The sequence below is a fragment of the Anas acuta genome, chromosome 4, assembly GCF_963932015.1.
Source record: "Anas acuta chromosome 4, bAnaAcu1.1, whole genome shotgun sequence".
Classification (NCBI taxonomy): Eukaryota; Metazoa; Chordata; class Aves; order Anseriformes; family Anatidae; genus Anas; species Anas acuta.
Window position 1 is genome coordinate 5,614,575 of NC_088982.1, and position 15,480 is coordinate 5,630,054.

Sequence of the window (15,480 nt, forward strand, 5' to 3'; positions counted from 1 at the left end):
CCACAGAGGCAGTGTCCCCCCCCTGGGACAAATGGGGACGTGGATGGGACAGGAGGTGCTGGCCCTTGGGGCGGCCGGCCCCCGCTGCTGCTTCTCTCAGTGTAAAACTCAATGGGGTTTGCCATCAGGGAGTGCATAAAACCTTTTATTTTTTTTTCCTTTTATTTTTTTTTTACTTTTTCCGCACTTTTTCCCCCTTTTCCGTGGCTTGTCAGCTGCTGACACCATCCCCTAGACAATCCCAAGCCCAAGCCTGGTAGCCAAGCTGAGACCAGGCACTGGTACCAAAAAAAAAAAAAAAAAAAAAAAAAGCCCTTTCCAGGCTTCATCCCACATAAACAGCTGGGATTTGCAGGTACAAGGTCACAACGAGTGGAGAACCTTTTCTTATTTGCACAACAGAAAAGCTGCTGTTGACTCTTTTTATTTTTTTTTTTAGTTCTGCACATGACTGACTTGTTCTGCTGCCAACCCCTGCAATTCCGCTGTGATTTTTTAAGGCTAGAAACGTTTCCTTTTGTTTTCCCTGGGCAGGCACGCCAGCCTTTGAACAATGGGGCCTTATTTCCACAATGGCCCTATTATCGTCAGCCAGGCTTATCAGAGTGAGCTAAGGCCTTACCTTTCTGTACAGAGCAGGTGACTCGCTATTAAGAGCATGTGACTGCTATACAGAGGAGCCCAGAGTTTTGTTTGCTGGCAACGATTTTTCCACAAGATACACGTTTTAAAGTCCAAAAACGCATGGCTAATGAAATCTAGATTTCAGAAAGAAATCCCTCCTGAGTGCTGTGTTCTCACACAACACCTCAATGTTGAAGGAGAGGCTGACTGGGTTTGGGTGTCACCTCGTTTGGCATCCTAAGTGTTTGACTTCTGCTTGGAACAAAAACCAATCCTGAGGTTTTTACACCAAATCAGCAAACCCACCTTTACGTGTAAGAGCCTCTTAAATCCTGCCTGAGTGCGGAGTGCTGGTGCTGAAGTTCAAGACGAGGTGATAAACATGTTTGTAGCCTCAAAGCAACCGCTGCTGGCTTTGGCTTGAAACGCATCCCGCGGTGCACGTGCCCGGAGGAATGCAAACATTTCCACTTACAGATAATGCTGCTTTCTGTTAGCATTTTCTCTGAATCGGTCAGTGAGGTACAGTTCCAGTGAGTGCAGGAAGGTCTTTCCCAGAATATTCAATTTCAGGTGTGCTGAGACTTGCCTGTGCACAAAAAGAGGGCACTGGACCTTTTAGAGATGCATTTTCCCTAAGTTTCGGTGACAGCCAGCTCTATTTGCAAAGGGCTCAAAGTCATTCTGTACAAGCCTGTGTTTGCCCCTTGTCAAAGCCGCTCTGGGAGCCAACACTCATCCTCTCTGCTTCATTCAGTACACAGGGAGGCGTTTGAACCTGCTTTGTTTGAATAAATGTTTTCCTTGTCGAACAGGGTGGCAACTGCAGGATGTTAACCCTAGCAAAATGCCACACTGATGAGCAGGGAAGCGTGGCCCGTCGGGCTGGGGAGGGTGGCTGCATGATTCTGGGAGCTGATTTTTCATCTGAGGCTGAAATTACACGTTAGGAAATCACAGGGTAGCAGAGAGAACAGCTTGCTGTTGACAAAAGGGAAGATTGTGCTCCTCACTCCCGTCACCCACCATCCATTCTGGTCCTGGGTATACAGATTTTGCTGGCTCTGCCATTTGCTCAGCCCCTGTGCCGAACCGATTGCCACACAGGCGAAAAGAGCAGCTTCTTGCCAGGTGTGTGAGGTTGAACCGGCTCAGACAAACTTAGCACGTAACACCCCCCTGAAAGGGAATTTTATAACTAGTTTAAGCTGCTCCAGTCTAAGCACCATCCCCAAAAAGGAGTGTTCCCACCCTATGGTGGGGAAATATCCGTTTGCCAGCTTTTCCTGCTACTTCCATATGTGGGCGAGGAGCTGATTTTTCTGAAAGGTAAAACAACCAGGAAAATCAGAGGTGGTTTTCCTGAATTTGTGCCTGTATGAGGAAGGCAGCAAGAGGCAGTGGGAAGGCTGTAAGTAACAGCCTTCTGTAACAGGCTTAGCCCAGTTTAAACCTATTGCAAAAGTGTGTGCTAACCTGAGTGAAATCCTAGCAGAGGCACAGCAGTCTCAGGGTGTCAGACGTGTTTATCCAACTGTCTGTCTCATTCATTTCCTAAGTGGCGTGAAACAGTCAAAAAGATACAACCGATGAAGGTAAAACTTCACAAACACACAGGAGAAAACAAGTGGAAGCATTTTAAAGCACTCATCCTTCCAGGCAAACTCTTTTTCTGGTTGGCAGTGGCTCTCCAAGCCTGTTCTTCCACTCACATCCCAGCAATTACATTCTTGCTACCTAATTTTTTTATCCTGCAAACTGCAGTTCGGTGACATTTCTCCTGGACAACACCTGCTTCACTTCCCACCTCTGGTTTGATCTGGTGCTTGACTTTATTCTGCTTGTAAAAGATATCAGCAAGGGTGCTGATATACTAATTCCAATATATGCAGTATTTTGCGAGCCTGAGTTTTCCTGGGGGAACAGCAGGCTACAAATAAATCATTTTTCAGGGGACTACTAATGGCCCTTGGTACAGGGCAGCCACAAGGTGGCATGCTGAGCTTTCACTGCTTTGCCTGGCTGCTCTGCGAGCAAGTTATTCAAGAAAAGCAGGCAAGATCTTAAATGGAGTTATGTAAAGCACCCTTCCTATTAACATCCATCGTCCTGCAAGTACAGGCTTTGATTTCCAGCTAAATGTCTGGTTGGATCTTAAGTTATTGTCATATGATTGAAATAGATCTCTTATGTCACTCAGTCAAAACAGAACGGAGCATGTGAGTCATGCTTTGCAAAAAGCAGGAAGTTTGGGTTTGTTGGCACAAGATTTTAATACAGAGAGAAACTTTTACTGTTGTAGTGCAGTGTTTGGCTTAAGGATTTCTGAACAGCATTGCCCAATGTAATAGAGAAATGAATTTCCAAAACAGAAAAGTGAGAACGGATTAGGATCATCACTCCTTATGCTGCAGTGGTAAGGTGTTTAGAAGAAAACATGGACTCACCTGCAAACTGTTGGACCCTTTAACACAAAAAGCAGGAATTGGCAGATTTCTGATCTGGGTGGGACAGGAGTAACATGAGAAAATGAGTTAATGCTCGTGGGTGTGATGGGGACACTTGCACAAGGCTGTTTCTGTTTTGCCTTGAGTGTAATAAACCCTCCTGAATCAGCACAAAGGTAGAAGTGCAAGTCTTGTTGTGAAGGAAGCATTCAGATACCCTGAAATGTGCTGGTGTCTGTGGTTGTTGAGTATTTGTTTCTAAGCCACTGGAATAACTGGTGGGAAAATAAAGAGTTTCCTGCAAAAAGTGTAACACAATGCTAAAATTTTGGGCACAATCTATAAATACAATAGAGTTTTAAATTTAAATACATTAGAGTTACCCTTCAACGTGACTGTTGAAAGCACTGCTATGCAAGAAATGTTAATTTAAATGGGAACAGGTGCAGGGGAGGGCTAGTGAGATGAACGGGGGAACAGAGAGCCAAAAGTGTAAGGGAAGAATAAAAGCCTTTGGCTTGGTTTGCCTAGCAAAACAGACGGAATTTGATTACTCTTTATAAACATATGAAGGGGTAGACACTCAAGAAAGAAGAGTTATCTAAATAAAGAAAATATTAGCAAAAGACCATATGGATGTAATAATAAAGTGTCATTTGAGTTACTAAAAATGACAATATTCTAACACAAGCCGCTTGGCACGCGGCACAAGGTAAACTCTTTTGGACTGGAGTGTAATGAATGATGCCAAAAAAAAAATTCTCTGTATTCCAAGTCACTGGTTGTCTGGAAAGGAGCGTTCGTGACCTGACTCTGCATACATCTGGTGCTTTAATGGAGCTATTTTTTCAACTCATCAGAGTGCACGCAGGAAGAAAAAAATAGGTAGGAGTTTATGAATGACAATTACAAGCTCTTCAGAAAGAGTTCACTGAGTCAAAAGAACGATGGTCAAAGAGTGATGACTCCAAGATCAAGGAGGAAAATACTGTGGCCATTCCTGTGTTACTAGCAGACCAGAGAGAGAGTGACGAAAAATGAAAAAATAAGTAGCCTGAATGAAGAAAACAGGAAACCAAAAAGCGTTGGTATAAATGGGAAGTTATGAGAAGCAGAGTAGTCATTGGAAGTGAAGCACATCAAAGGAAATCCATAGCTGGCAGGGCTGTGCACAGCAAAAATACCAGAAAACTCGAGTAATGGTACAGGCCCATTACTAGCTGGACATGATGAAAATGTCAATAACGATGCAGAAGTGTTCATTGAACATTTATGACCTATGCATGTCAAGACCCAGGAAGATCTGTGGGTGAATTACTTAACAGTGACTTGATAAACTTCAGTCCATTAGTAACCAGCAAAGCTCTTCTGGTGGTAACTGTGGCCGAGGAGCTCTAAACCAGCTGGAGAGATCTAAAGCAGGCTGTGGAGATCCCATGCCTGTTATATTCCCTTTCTGTAAACCTAGATGTTTACTGAAATGCTAGAAAGCTAAAAAAAGTGCCAGGTTGGTATGTGTCTTCAGAAAGGGCAGCTGCACGAGATGTAGTAAATGGCTAAGTACCAAAAAAATCGGTATGCGACTCAGTTACTAAGGAAGTAGTAATGGCAGCCAGAGGCCTAATAGAAATGTCATTTCATGCTTCAAGAAGACAAAAAGAAAAATATATATATATTTCTTCTGGGAGGTGTAATAAACTTTTCAAATAATTTTTCCTTGGAACTGCACCATGTGTTAATGAGAAGAAAAGCAGTGTAATGCAACATCAATTAAGCATATATAAAACACTGGCCACTTGGATTATTTTTTTTAGAATTGGTTATAAAACAATGAGTAAGGCTACTTCTAATGGGGTCCCTCCCGGATCAGTCCTACACACGTACATGATCAATACTTCCATTAGTCACTTGCAAGTAAAGATAAAATCACTTCTAATACAATTTGCAGTTGACATCCACATTGGCAGGCGGCACAATCAGGATGATGAGAGGCGATTTCAAAGCTGGGTCCAGATAAAGTGGCTGTGTGATAAGGCAGCCAGGCACAAAGCTGTGCACCACCCAGTACCCCCCAGACACCCTCAATACCCCCTCGGTACCTCCCCATACTCCTCCAATACCCCCCAGACCCCCTCAGTACTTCTCATTATCCCCCCCAGACCCTCCTCAGACCTTCCCAGTACCCCCAAGACCCCCAAACCCCCTCACTTTCTCCCCACTATCCCTCAGTACCCCCTCAGTACCTCTCAGATCCCCTTAGTACTCCTCATTATCCTCACAGACCCCCTCAGTACCCCCCAAAGCCCCCAGACCCCCTCAGTTCCCCCTCAGACTCCCCCAGTACCTCCCAGACCCCCCTAGTACCCCCTAAACCCCCTCAGTACCCTCCTAGACACCCCCACTACCTCCCAGATGCCCCCAGTACCCTTCTAGACCCCCTCAGTATCCCTTCAGTACCCCCTTAATACCCCCCAAACCCTCTCAGCACCCCCCAGACACCCTCAATACTCCCTCAGTACTCCTCCAATACCCCCCAGACCCCCCTAGTACCCCTTAGACCCCCTCAGTACTCCTCATTATCCTCCCAGACCCCCCCCTCAGTATCCCCCAAGGCCCCCAGACGCCGTCAGTTCCCTCCTAGACCCCCTTAACACCCCGAGACCCACTCAGTACCCCCTCAGTAGCCCCCCAGACCCCCTCAGTACCCCCTTAATATCCGCTAGACCCTCTCAGTACCCCCCCAGTACTCCTCCAATACCCCTCACACCTCCTCCAGCACCCCCTAGACCCCCTCAGGACCCCCCTAGACCCCCTCAGACCTCCCCTAGACCCCCTCAGACCCCCCCAATTCTCTCCAGACACCCCCAACAACCTCCCCAAACTCCCCTCATCCCCCCAGTACCCCCTCAGACCCCCCCCAAATCCCCTCAGTGCCCCCTCAGCCCCCTCACTCCCCCCCCCCCCGGGGTCCAGCCCCAGCCCCTCCCTCCTCCTGGACGCGCCCATTCCGCTCCTCCCGGGGGGAGCCCCTCTCAGCCTCTCCCCCCCCCCGTCCCGCCCGCCTTGTGGTACGCGCCGCTGGCCCCGCCCTGCCGGCCCACGGCAGCAACAGCCACGTCACCAGCCCAGCCGGGAAGGGGCGGGGCCTCGCGGCCCGGCTCCTCCACTCAGCAACACACGTGGCGCGGCGGCTCGGCCAATCAGCGAGCGGCTCGGTGAATCATGCACTCCCGATTGGCCCGAGCGCCGCGCCACCGATTGGCCCCGCGGCCGTGTTGACAAACACCCCCCCTCCCTCCCCGTGTCTCCGCCCTCTCCACCAATAACAACGCAGCGGCGCGCTGAGCGACGTTCCTCCCGCCCAATCACCGTTCTTCTTGCATTGGGGGCGGGGCCTCGGGACGTGGCGGGGCGGGCGGGCCGGCGGCGGGCGCCCATTTCGCGGCGGCGGCGGTGGGGAGCGGGACGGGCCGGGAGGGAGGGGGGCGCTGCGTGCGGCTGGGCGAGGCGCGGCCCCTCCATGCGGGGCCCGCGGGCCCGCAGCGCCCTGGCCGCCCTCACGCTGCTCCTCCTGCTCCTCCTCTCGCTGGGGGCGGCCGGCGCCGCTCTACCGGCGGCCGGCGGGGAGGTGACGGTGGAGGACGACGAGCAGGAGGCCGAGGGGAGCGGAGGAGAGGCCCGGAGCGGCGGCAGGTGGGCTGAGGGGGGTGGCTGAGGGGGTGTGAAGGGGCTGAGGGGGTGTGAAAGGGCTGGGGGGGAGGTGACAGAGCACACAAGTGTTGTTCTCGGTTTTTAAATGTATTTAGCCTCAGAAAATCCTTAAAAAATAATTTTTCTGCCTCATAACTAGAGGTAAATGCGCACGGTGAAGGTGTCCGGTCAAATAACTGAAGCCTGAGCCTTTCTGTTTTATGCCTGGAGTTCAATGAGGGCGCTGGAGGTGTTCAGTCAAATAGCTGAAGCCTGAGGTTAAACGTGGCTGTTCTGCCATTGATCAGTGCTTTGGGATGAATTTGCTGTTGCCGGATTAAAATAGAATATCGCCAGCTCTGTACTGTTTACCTGTGTGCCTGTCTGGGTTTTTGCCACCTGTATTTGTGAGATCTCTGCTCACCCCAGCGAACTGTTCTGCCTCTACCTAATATCCGTGTAATACAATGGGGTCAGTGCCATCTGAAAAAACACCCCACTGCCTGTTTCTGCTGTAGGCAAATAAATGTTATCATGGTTTTGAGGAATTTTTCTTTCCCAGAATAAAATAAAGGTGGTGGTTAGCGAGGTACCGTGCTTGTCACTTACAAACATTCAGGGTTTGAAGTTGGGATAGCTGTTTAGAGTTCAGATTTGACAAGTAGCTGTCTTGGTAACACCCCAAATGTACTTTGAGGCCAATATTGGGGTTGTTTGTTCCTAACTGACACAGGAATTGTGGTACATATTGTACCTAAGTGATGATAAGTTCTGCTTTCTTTTCTAACCAAAAGGAGTCATTTGAATAGATGCAAATCTTCTGTACAATGGGAGCGTGCGGACAAGCCCGATAAGTGTTCCCCCTGTCCTGTTTCCATCTTCCCCTGTTAGCGTGGCCCTTTTCCTCTCTCTGTAGGTAAATGAGAGTGCTGAGTTCCTGTATGGGAGAACAGAGCTGTGTTCGGGGCACCTGTTCTCCAAATGGGTTGGATTCGTGACGGGTTGTATGCAATGATTTGAAGTCCAGGGGTGGCCTTTTGTAAATGGATGTAAAAGTTTGCAGCAGGTTCTTTGGCGTAGTTCTGGGAGGGAACTTCATAAATATGCTTCCATAACAACCTCGTGTCGTGAGTGGCAAGGGCTAGGAATTGGGAAGCAAGCAGACTTTCATTCAACTGTGGAGGTTATTTATAGATGCTGTGTGGGGAAAAAAAAAACATACACTTTTTCATACTGACAAAGTACAAATAAAATGTGGCTGTATAGCATTAGCACAGGCTGTCAGCAGCTGTGATTACAGTTATTTGTATGTGCTGTGCTGCTCCCTTGCTTTAATCCTGCTACTGGGGCCACCTGTAAGAGACAAGAAGGGATTTTCTGCCCCCTGTTACTGGTTCCTCACATGATCTGGAGCACCAGCTGAAGACAAGGTAAAGATGTGTGTGTTTTTACTGATGTTTGCTTCCCAGGTGCCTGCTCCATACATCCTGGAGTTCAACTCATTGCCTGGTTTGGAGTTAGGAGCGATTCTGTTGTGTTTTTTTCATCTCATCCAGACTTGCGGAGATTATTGTAATGCTGGTGTTTTGTTTGTTTTTTTTTTTTTCCTTTACCTACTAGTATGGGATGTGATTCACTCACTAGTGGCTCCTGGTTTATTTTCACCAATTACCTTGCTATACTTGCAACCGTGTTGCTGTTTGTCTCCCTCGCTTCCTCAACACCCTGGTTGTGGGTTTTGGCCTTTTTACCTTTGACCTCAGGTTGGGCAGTTGGTGTTTTGTGTGGGACGGTATGCAAAATAGAGGTCTGCCTTGGTGGGAGTCTCAGGAAACTCTTACGGTGCTGCTTTGGGCTTCTTGCAATCTGTAAGTGCTGCCTCAGGCAGGAGGTGGTGCTGATACCACCAGTGATAAGGTCTGGTTTTGCAGAGGATAATAAAGTTCATCAGGCTCACCCAAAATAGGAGCTGATGAGGAAATGCCTTTCCTTGCAGTGTGTTGATTGTGTCCTGAAGATGCATCAAGAAAATTGCTGTTTCATTTTCATGTTTGTAATTGCAGTGACAGTCCTAATGTCTGGAACCAGTAACGGTTCCTAAAAGATGGGTCTTCATTCTTGAATAACTTCTCACTTAGCCATATGCTGCTGGTGTGTGTAAGAATTTGGTGTTACAAGTTACAGTTACCCTAAGATAGCACAATGGGGTGACAAAAAGCAAGTGGCTTTCACCTTTTTTTCAAATGAGTGGTTTCTTGAAGCCACCTAAATTGGGTTTATCAGAATGTATTAATCTAGTGCTTGACCAGAATACCCAAAAGATGGGAATTTCTTCTTGACATCACTTTGTACTATCAGTGCTCGAAGCAACAAGCAGTGGAATTGCGCAGAGATAAGGGAGAAACTTAGCAAATGTGCTAGTGAGAAAATACAACACAAGCTGAGCGTTGCATTACTGGTCTGAGGAGGGCACAGGTAGACAAATCACAAATATTAAACCAACTAGAGTACAAGTGCCAGGATTTTAAGTTGCTGAAGTTGGTCAGAGATGGGGAGAACTTACTTAGATTTTAATTTACAAAGAAACAGAGTAAGTAACCAAGGAATCTTTGGCTTTTTTTTTTGTGACGGACAAGAATATTGTTGAAGAGCAAGACAAAGATAGGACCAGAAATGCAACTGTTTTGTTTAAAATGAGTTACTCATTAAAAAAAGAAAGGCAGAAACATGTTTTTCTTGCACCTAGCTGCAGGTCTAAAGGTAGCCAGCTGCAAAATTTAGCCTGGAGGGTCTGGCTGGCTTGGTCCTGGCCATGTGTCTCACCCAGACATTTGCTCTGGAAGTGGAGGTGGTAAAATGAAGTCCACCAAGTCCCAGGGGGATATTTTGGGTACACAGCCAGAGTTGGTCACCCAGTTTACGAGGGGTGTGTACCATTGGTACAAAAGTTCCCTCCAAAGGCATGTTTATTTTCTGTTTTCCATTTCTAATCAGCTAAACTTAAAACTTAGGAGCAGTTGCACTGTGATTTGAGTGCCTTGAGGTCATTCAGAAGCTGCTCTGTTGGGTGGCAGGGCTTCAATACAAGAACTCCCAGGGAAGGCTGCAGTTTGCATCTGGTGAGGAAAGCTGATATGAAAAGGTAAGGCACAAAGGCATAAAATATTTCTTATCTGAGGGACAAAACAAGAAGAAAACCAATGGGAGACAGTAGGTAGGAAACATTTTGCCATGTGACATTAGGGTTTGTCTTCTCTGCAGCATTGCTGCCAAGATTCCCTCTGTTCTAGCTGTGTTTCCACCTTTTGTATAACCAAGTTGTCAGCTGGATCAACATAAAACTTAAGTAGATCCACCTGGAATAATATTTTTCTGCCATGCCAGAGGGCTCTGGATAAATCGTTGTAGCATAACGCAAACAGATCCTGTTAAATGTGTGTCCAAGGCCACTGGTGTGCGAGCCCTTGTTGACACTGCTTGGGAACAGATAGTCTGCAGCCGGGTTGGTTATTAACCCGGTCTTGGTTTCTGCACGGGTGGAATAATGAAGTGTACTCAGTTTATAAAAACTCGCGTATTCTGTCCAAATGTTTGCACAAGTGGTACTCTTAGAGGAGTTCCTTAAACTGAGCAGTTTGGAGGAATGTGATGCGTGGCTACCTCCAGAAAGGAGGGCTGCAGCACTATTGCTGGTACAGGCTGAAGGTGTATTTAATTTTCTATTAATAATATAGTGCCTATAGTACAGCATAGGGTCCTATAAACATGCATGGGTTACTTTTACATCTAAAACTGCAATATTTTAGATGACCTTTGTAGGTGGTATAAGTTGTTGCCCTTGACTGTTTTTAAGATCATGATTTTAGCTCTTCTTCCTTAAAGAAAAATGCCAGCCCCATGAATTCCCCTCTAAACTTCAGCTTACTGCACTGGTAACCTTGGCCAAGTGGATATATCTGGTTGGAGTTCTGCACAGTGATTTGGTGACCCTCATTGTTTCCCAATTCTTTTGCTTCTCTGAATGAGCACTGCCATCCCCTCCTCCCCTGCAATCTGCTCATCAGGCTTATTTGCACAGCTCCTTATTCTCCCTGAAAGCACTGTCTATAAAAAGTCCTTCTGGGTCAGTAAATCCAGCCCCCCTCGGTGCAAGCAGTCTGTAAAGCGACCGAGCTCTGCTCCTACAGCCTTTGAAACTTGGTGAGCTTGCAGCAAGCCCCAGCTGCCTACACATGCCCTGCCTTTTCAGGTCAGAGCGAAACAACTTTCAAGGGGAAAAAAAAGGCCCTTCAAAAGTGCCTTGTCAGTGTTTTCTCACTGGTCATTCATTGTGGGTGGAGTGTGACTTTTTTTTTTAAATAAGGCTTGAATTCTAGCCCGATTAAAAATGCTTATTCTGATCGTACTGCTGTGTCAGAAAATGGATAAGCTTCAGGCTCTCCAGAAACCAAGAGCAAGCTTGCTGTTGCCGTGTGTTCCTGCACAGGCTCCTTAAAGCAGACGTGGCATAAGGCAATTTGCTTGCTTTGCTGTCTGTAGTGGCTGGATGTTGTTTGTAGTGTCCTGAGTGTTTCTTGGGTAAGGCTTGTTTTATTACTAGATGCTGTTAAATGCCTTCAAGGTTATCAGTGTTTCATCCAGAAGCAATGAAAACTTACTTAGGTGTGACTTTATGTACGTGCTTGGTTAATTGTTTCAGGTTTGGGTTGTTTGGATGTTGAAGCTCCCTGTGGAATGAATAGGGTCTGTGCTATGCTTACAAATTCCTGAAAAGAGGAAGATCTCATCCACTGTTGCAGTGGCAACACGTGTGTGAGAGCAAGAAATCAGCTCTCTCCCTCTGGAACTGTACTCTGAAAGCATCTTACAGCACGTGAACTTGTTTGATATCCAGCCCCAGACTTCAACTTCTCAATTCTCCCTCATTGGTCAGGGTAGAACTATCAAACCCTGTTTTGTGGCGTATATTGACTTTGAATTTAACGCAGTGGGTTTCCAACTTTAGAAAACAGCTAACCAATAAATGACCTATTGCTGGAGCTCTTACTGTGAATGTTTCCTCTTGCAGGTCTCTAGTAATTATCAGCACTTTGGATGGACGGATTGCTGCGCTGGACCCAGAAAATAGTGGGAGGAAACAGTGGGATCTAGATGTCGGGTCAGGTTCTCTGGTGTCATCCAGCCTTAGTAAACCAGAGGTAAGGCTTTATCTCTCTCCTGACTAAATCTTTTTAAAATTAATTTTCTATGATAAACATGGGAGAAACAGTACTCTGTTTAACGGATGTTAGATATTGTAGCAAACTCAGTATGGCCAAAGTTTGACAACTATTTTCAAAACAACTATTTTAAAACTTTTTTTGGGGTGTTTACATCATGTTTCCGTTTCAAACTAGAGTCAGCATTGTAGTCCTGGCATTGACATATGTGACAACTATCAAACTAGATGATGTAACCAGGTTTGGGAATTGTGTGCAGTTGCTGATTGGAAACGAGTTACTTGTAAATTGAAGCAAACGGAAGGATCATCTGCTTTGTATTACCACGGTGTGTTTTGGCAAGTGCTGACATCTTTTTTTTTTTCCCCTTCAACAAAAGCAAAAGTCCTTGTGACTTAGCAAATGAACAAAAGATTTCTTATACTAGATAAGCAGGCTGCCTATAAAATGAAATGTTTGCAATGAAATAGAGCACTGAAGGTCACCCTGAAGTATGGAGTGGAGAAAGGTTGCATCATTTCTTGTGGATGAGCTGTAACGAGGAAAATCAGATGGTAAAATTTCTTGTTTGGTGCCATTTTCACCATCACTGGTTGAATTTCCATCAGTTTTGAATAAACTTAAGTTAGAAATCAGAAGGAAGGTGGTTTTCTGTTCTTTTTTACTTCCTGCCTTGAAGTGATATCCATGAGTCATTCACTCCTACAACTAGGAAAAATAAATACACCAACTCTGAGGTACTGTCTGATGTTGGTAAAGTGCGTGGTCCTTCACTATCAAGGATGGTTGGATTTGATAACCAGTCCTATATCTGAGTTCTTCACCATGAACAACAGAGAATGAAAGTTGAAGAAGGGGCATTCAGACTACGAGCATCTTGCTTGTGTTTCCGTCTGCTTTGTGACCTCTTCTTTATACAGAAACAGCCTACTGAAAGATTTAGTTTGATGCTGTGGTAGCAAAAGGTGAGAGCTATTAATAAGCATCTCTGATTGCAAAAGTAATATGAACGTTGACTTCTGTTCCATTATTTCTGAGAGAGCATTTTACTTGTGGATGCAACTTCTTGATACTTGTTCAGAAACTTTCTTCATTTTTTTAAAGAAAAAGCAAGAATTTTAGTGAAACTGTTTTAGAGCAGAATTGAAAGGACTATAAAAATTGTAAAGAGCTCCATAAAGAGGAAAGTATCTGCTAGGAACTGTTCTCCACAAATATTTTCAATACTAGGAACTTGAAATACTTCTGTTACCCATTGCTCTGAACAGAGGTCAATGAAAACAAAACAGCCATGTATAAAACAAACTCTTGAAATCTATGCAAATACAAACTTAATTTGTCATTACAAATCAAGATGTGATCCCAGATTTTCAAAGTTTTCAAGAATTCAAACATTTATTATCACGGAAGTGTTCTTGCAAATCCAGATTTTTGTGACTGAACAGGTCTGGCCGGGATTATCTTTTTGCAGTGTGATGTGACCTTAGACACAAAAGGTTGGTGCCTGAACAGCAGAAATTGTCCTTTGTTCATGCAATATATTAAATTCATTAAGGTCTCAAAGTCTGTCTCCAGTTCAGTATTTCCTTTCTGATTTGGGCATGTGGTATATTTTTACTCTCTTAAAGTAACTACTGAGGCTTTTTCTTCCTCTTCCAACATTTTTGAGGTAGAGGAGTTCTTTGTGCCTGCAACCACAATATTATATTCTGCATAAAAGAGTATCATTATGTAAGCTGTTAACCTACATCTTGCAAGAAATGGCAGGTGAGAAATTCCTTCTGCGTTACACTCGGAGTCGTGTTGTGTTTCTTCAGGATGAGGGAAGTGTTTGCTGCTATGTCTTAATTCTTTGGATTTTTTTAATTTTTAACTATTTTGGCTGAGAGTGCAATGAACTCTAATTCCAAGTCTTGGTGCAAAAGCATGAAATCAATTTCTGAATGCCTTTTAAGAAAAGGCATTAGGAATTCAAACTTGAGTGTTTAATAGAGCTATAGTTACTTCCTCTGCTTAACTGTAAAATGTCAACTTGACTGTCTGAAGCTCATGTGTTAATTAGAAAAGTGAGGTAGTAAAATTTCAAATGTTCCAGCAGCTCTGTCAAACACTTCAGATCTTGAAACTAGTTCTTAAGATGCTGACAAGAGAGATGTTCATCATTTGTTATGTGAACAGATCAATTAGAAAGGGAAGTCTGCTGAACCACTAATTGTTTGGGTAACTGCAATAGTAACGTTCTTTCTTTGGCTCTAAGCTCCAGTGTATACAACCATGGTCAGGGGGCCAGTGCTGAAAACATCTGGGACCACATTTGTCTTGTGCATTAAAATTTAAAAACTATTTCCCTGTGTAACTTCAAGATTCATTGCTACTTGCACATAAAGATTGCTCCCTGAAGTTTAGGGTAAAGTCGTGGACACTCACCTTTTCCAAAAGTGCACTTTCAATGCAAACACACTTGTTTACTCTTTAAGTTTAAACTTTGTACTGAATATACTGTCTAATTAGAAGAGAATACATCTGGGAGGATCAGCATGTCAAAATAGAGGGCTGTCTCAAGCAGCAGAAAGGGTTTATACACATCATCGAGACTGCTGTCACTTCCTAACAAGGGTGAAGTGCTCTTTTACTTGCGTAGCTTAATACTAAATTGCTCAATGGGCTTCTTTCTTCTCTATACTACACTATGAAAGACATTCAGGTGTAAGCTTGCCCCTATATTGAAATCACTGGCCAGTAGAGGTGCACATGACCAGTTGGGAGGCTGGAGAAAGAAATGAGAGACAGAAAAAAGCCTCCTGCAAGATGGATAATCTGTAAAGACACTGCTGTGAAAAAGCTGGTAGCTTGTTTTCTTCTGTGTGATGAGACAGGAGAAAAACAAGTAGGATACTTGATGGTGGTGATGTGAGAGTAACAGCTTAAAAATACATTCATGGCTGACACTTTTTTTGTGCACTGTCAGGGATGCTGCAGGGAGTTCAGCCTGGCAGGGTGGCTCAAATCATATTTACTGGCTAAAACTGCCTTGGCTCGTAAGTCTCTTGTTACAGACTAATCCCTGAGTAAAAACCTCACTTCCTTATTTGAGAGGTTTGGGACCATGGGACAAAATGAGAAGTCAGGTCCACCAGCCTGACATCCGTAGGAGTCACAGTGAACATCCTACAGTATACTGGAAAAAAATGAAATAATTTGGGTTGTGTATTGTTGTAAAATTCATCAGCATCCTTATTTTCTAAAAGCTCTTAGCGTAGCAACTCAAAATAAGCTTTTCTACAGCCTTAGGGATTTGGGAGATTTTTTTTTTTGGTCCTTAGTGGCAGTTTCTTGTGGGATAGTCCAGGATTGTTTTCCTTCAGAGAAACATAGAGATACAGAGAAGTTTTATCCTGAAGTCAGCTGAAAAGTAATTGCACTGTAGGCAAAGAGCATCCATAGATATCTCAAGCCTTTTGTTCTTTTTTTTTTTTACCCTTTGGAGAGGACAGTGTGAT

The 15,480-nt window shown here is 44.9% G+C and overlaps 1 protein-coding gene across 1 annotated transcript in view; it reads left to right on the forward strand.

Annotated features, from left to right (window-relative positions):
• The first annotated feature begins 6,500 nt into the window (after positions 1-6,500).
• Positions 6,501-15,480, forward strand: part of EIF2AK3 (eukaryotic translation initiation factor 2 alpha kinase 3) — a 40,719-nt gene continuing 31,739 nt past the window's right edge. The window contains exons 1-2 of the mRNA XM_068679586.1: positions 6,501-6,764; positions 11,830-11,959. Coding sequence (XP_068535687.1) covers positions 6,592-6,764; positions 11,830-11,959 — 303 coding nt within the window. The 5' untranslated portion in view covers positions 6,501-6,591. The remainder of the gene's footprint in view (positions 6,765-11,829; positions 11,960-15,480) is intronic.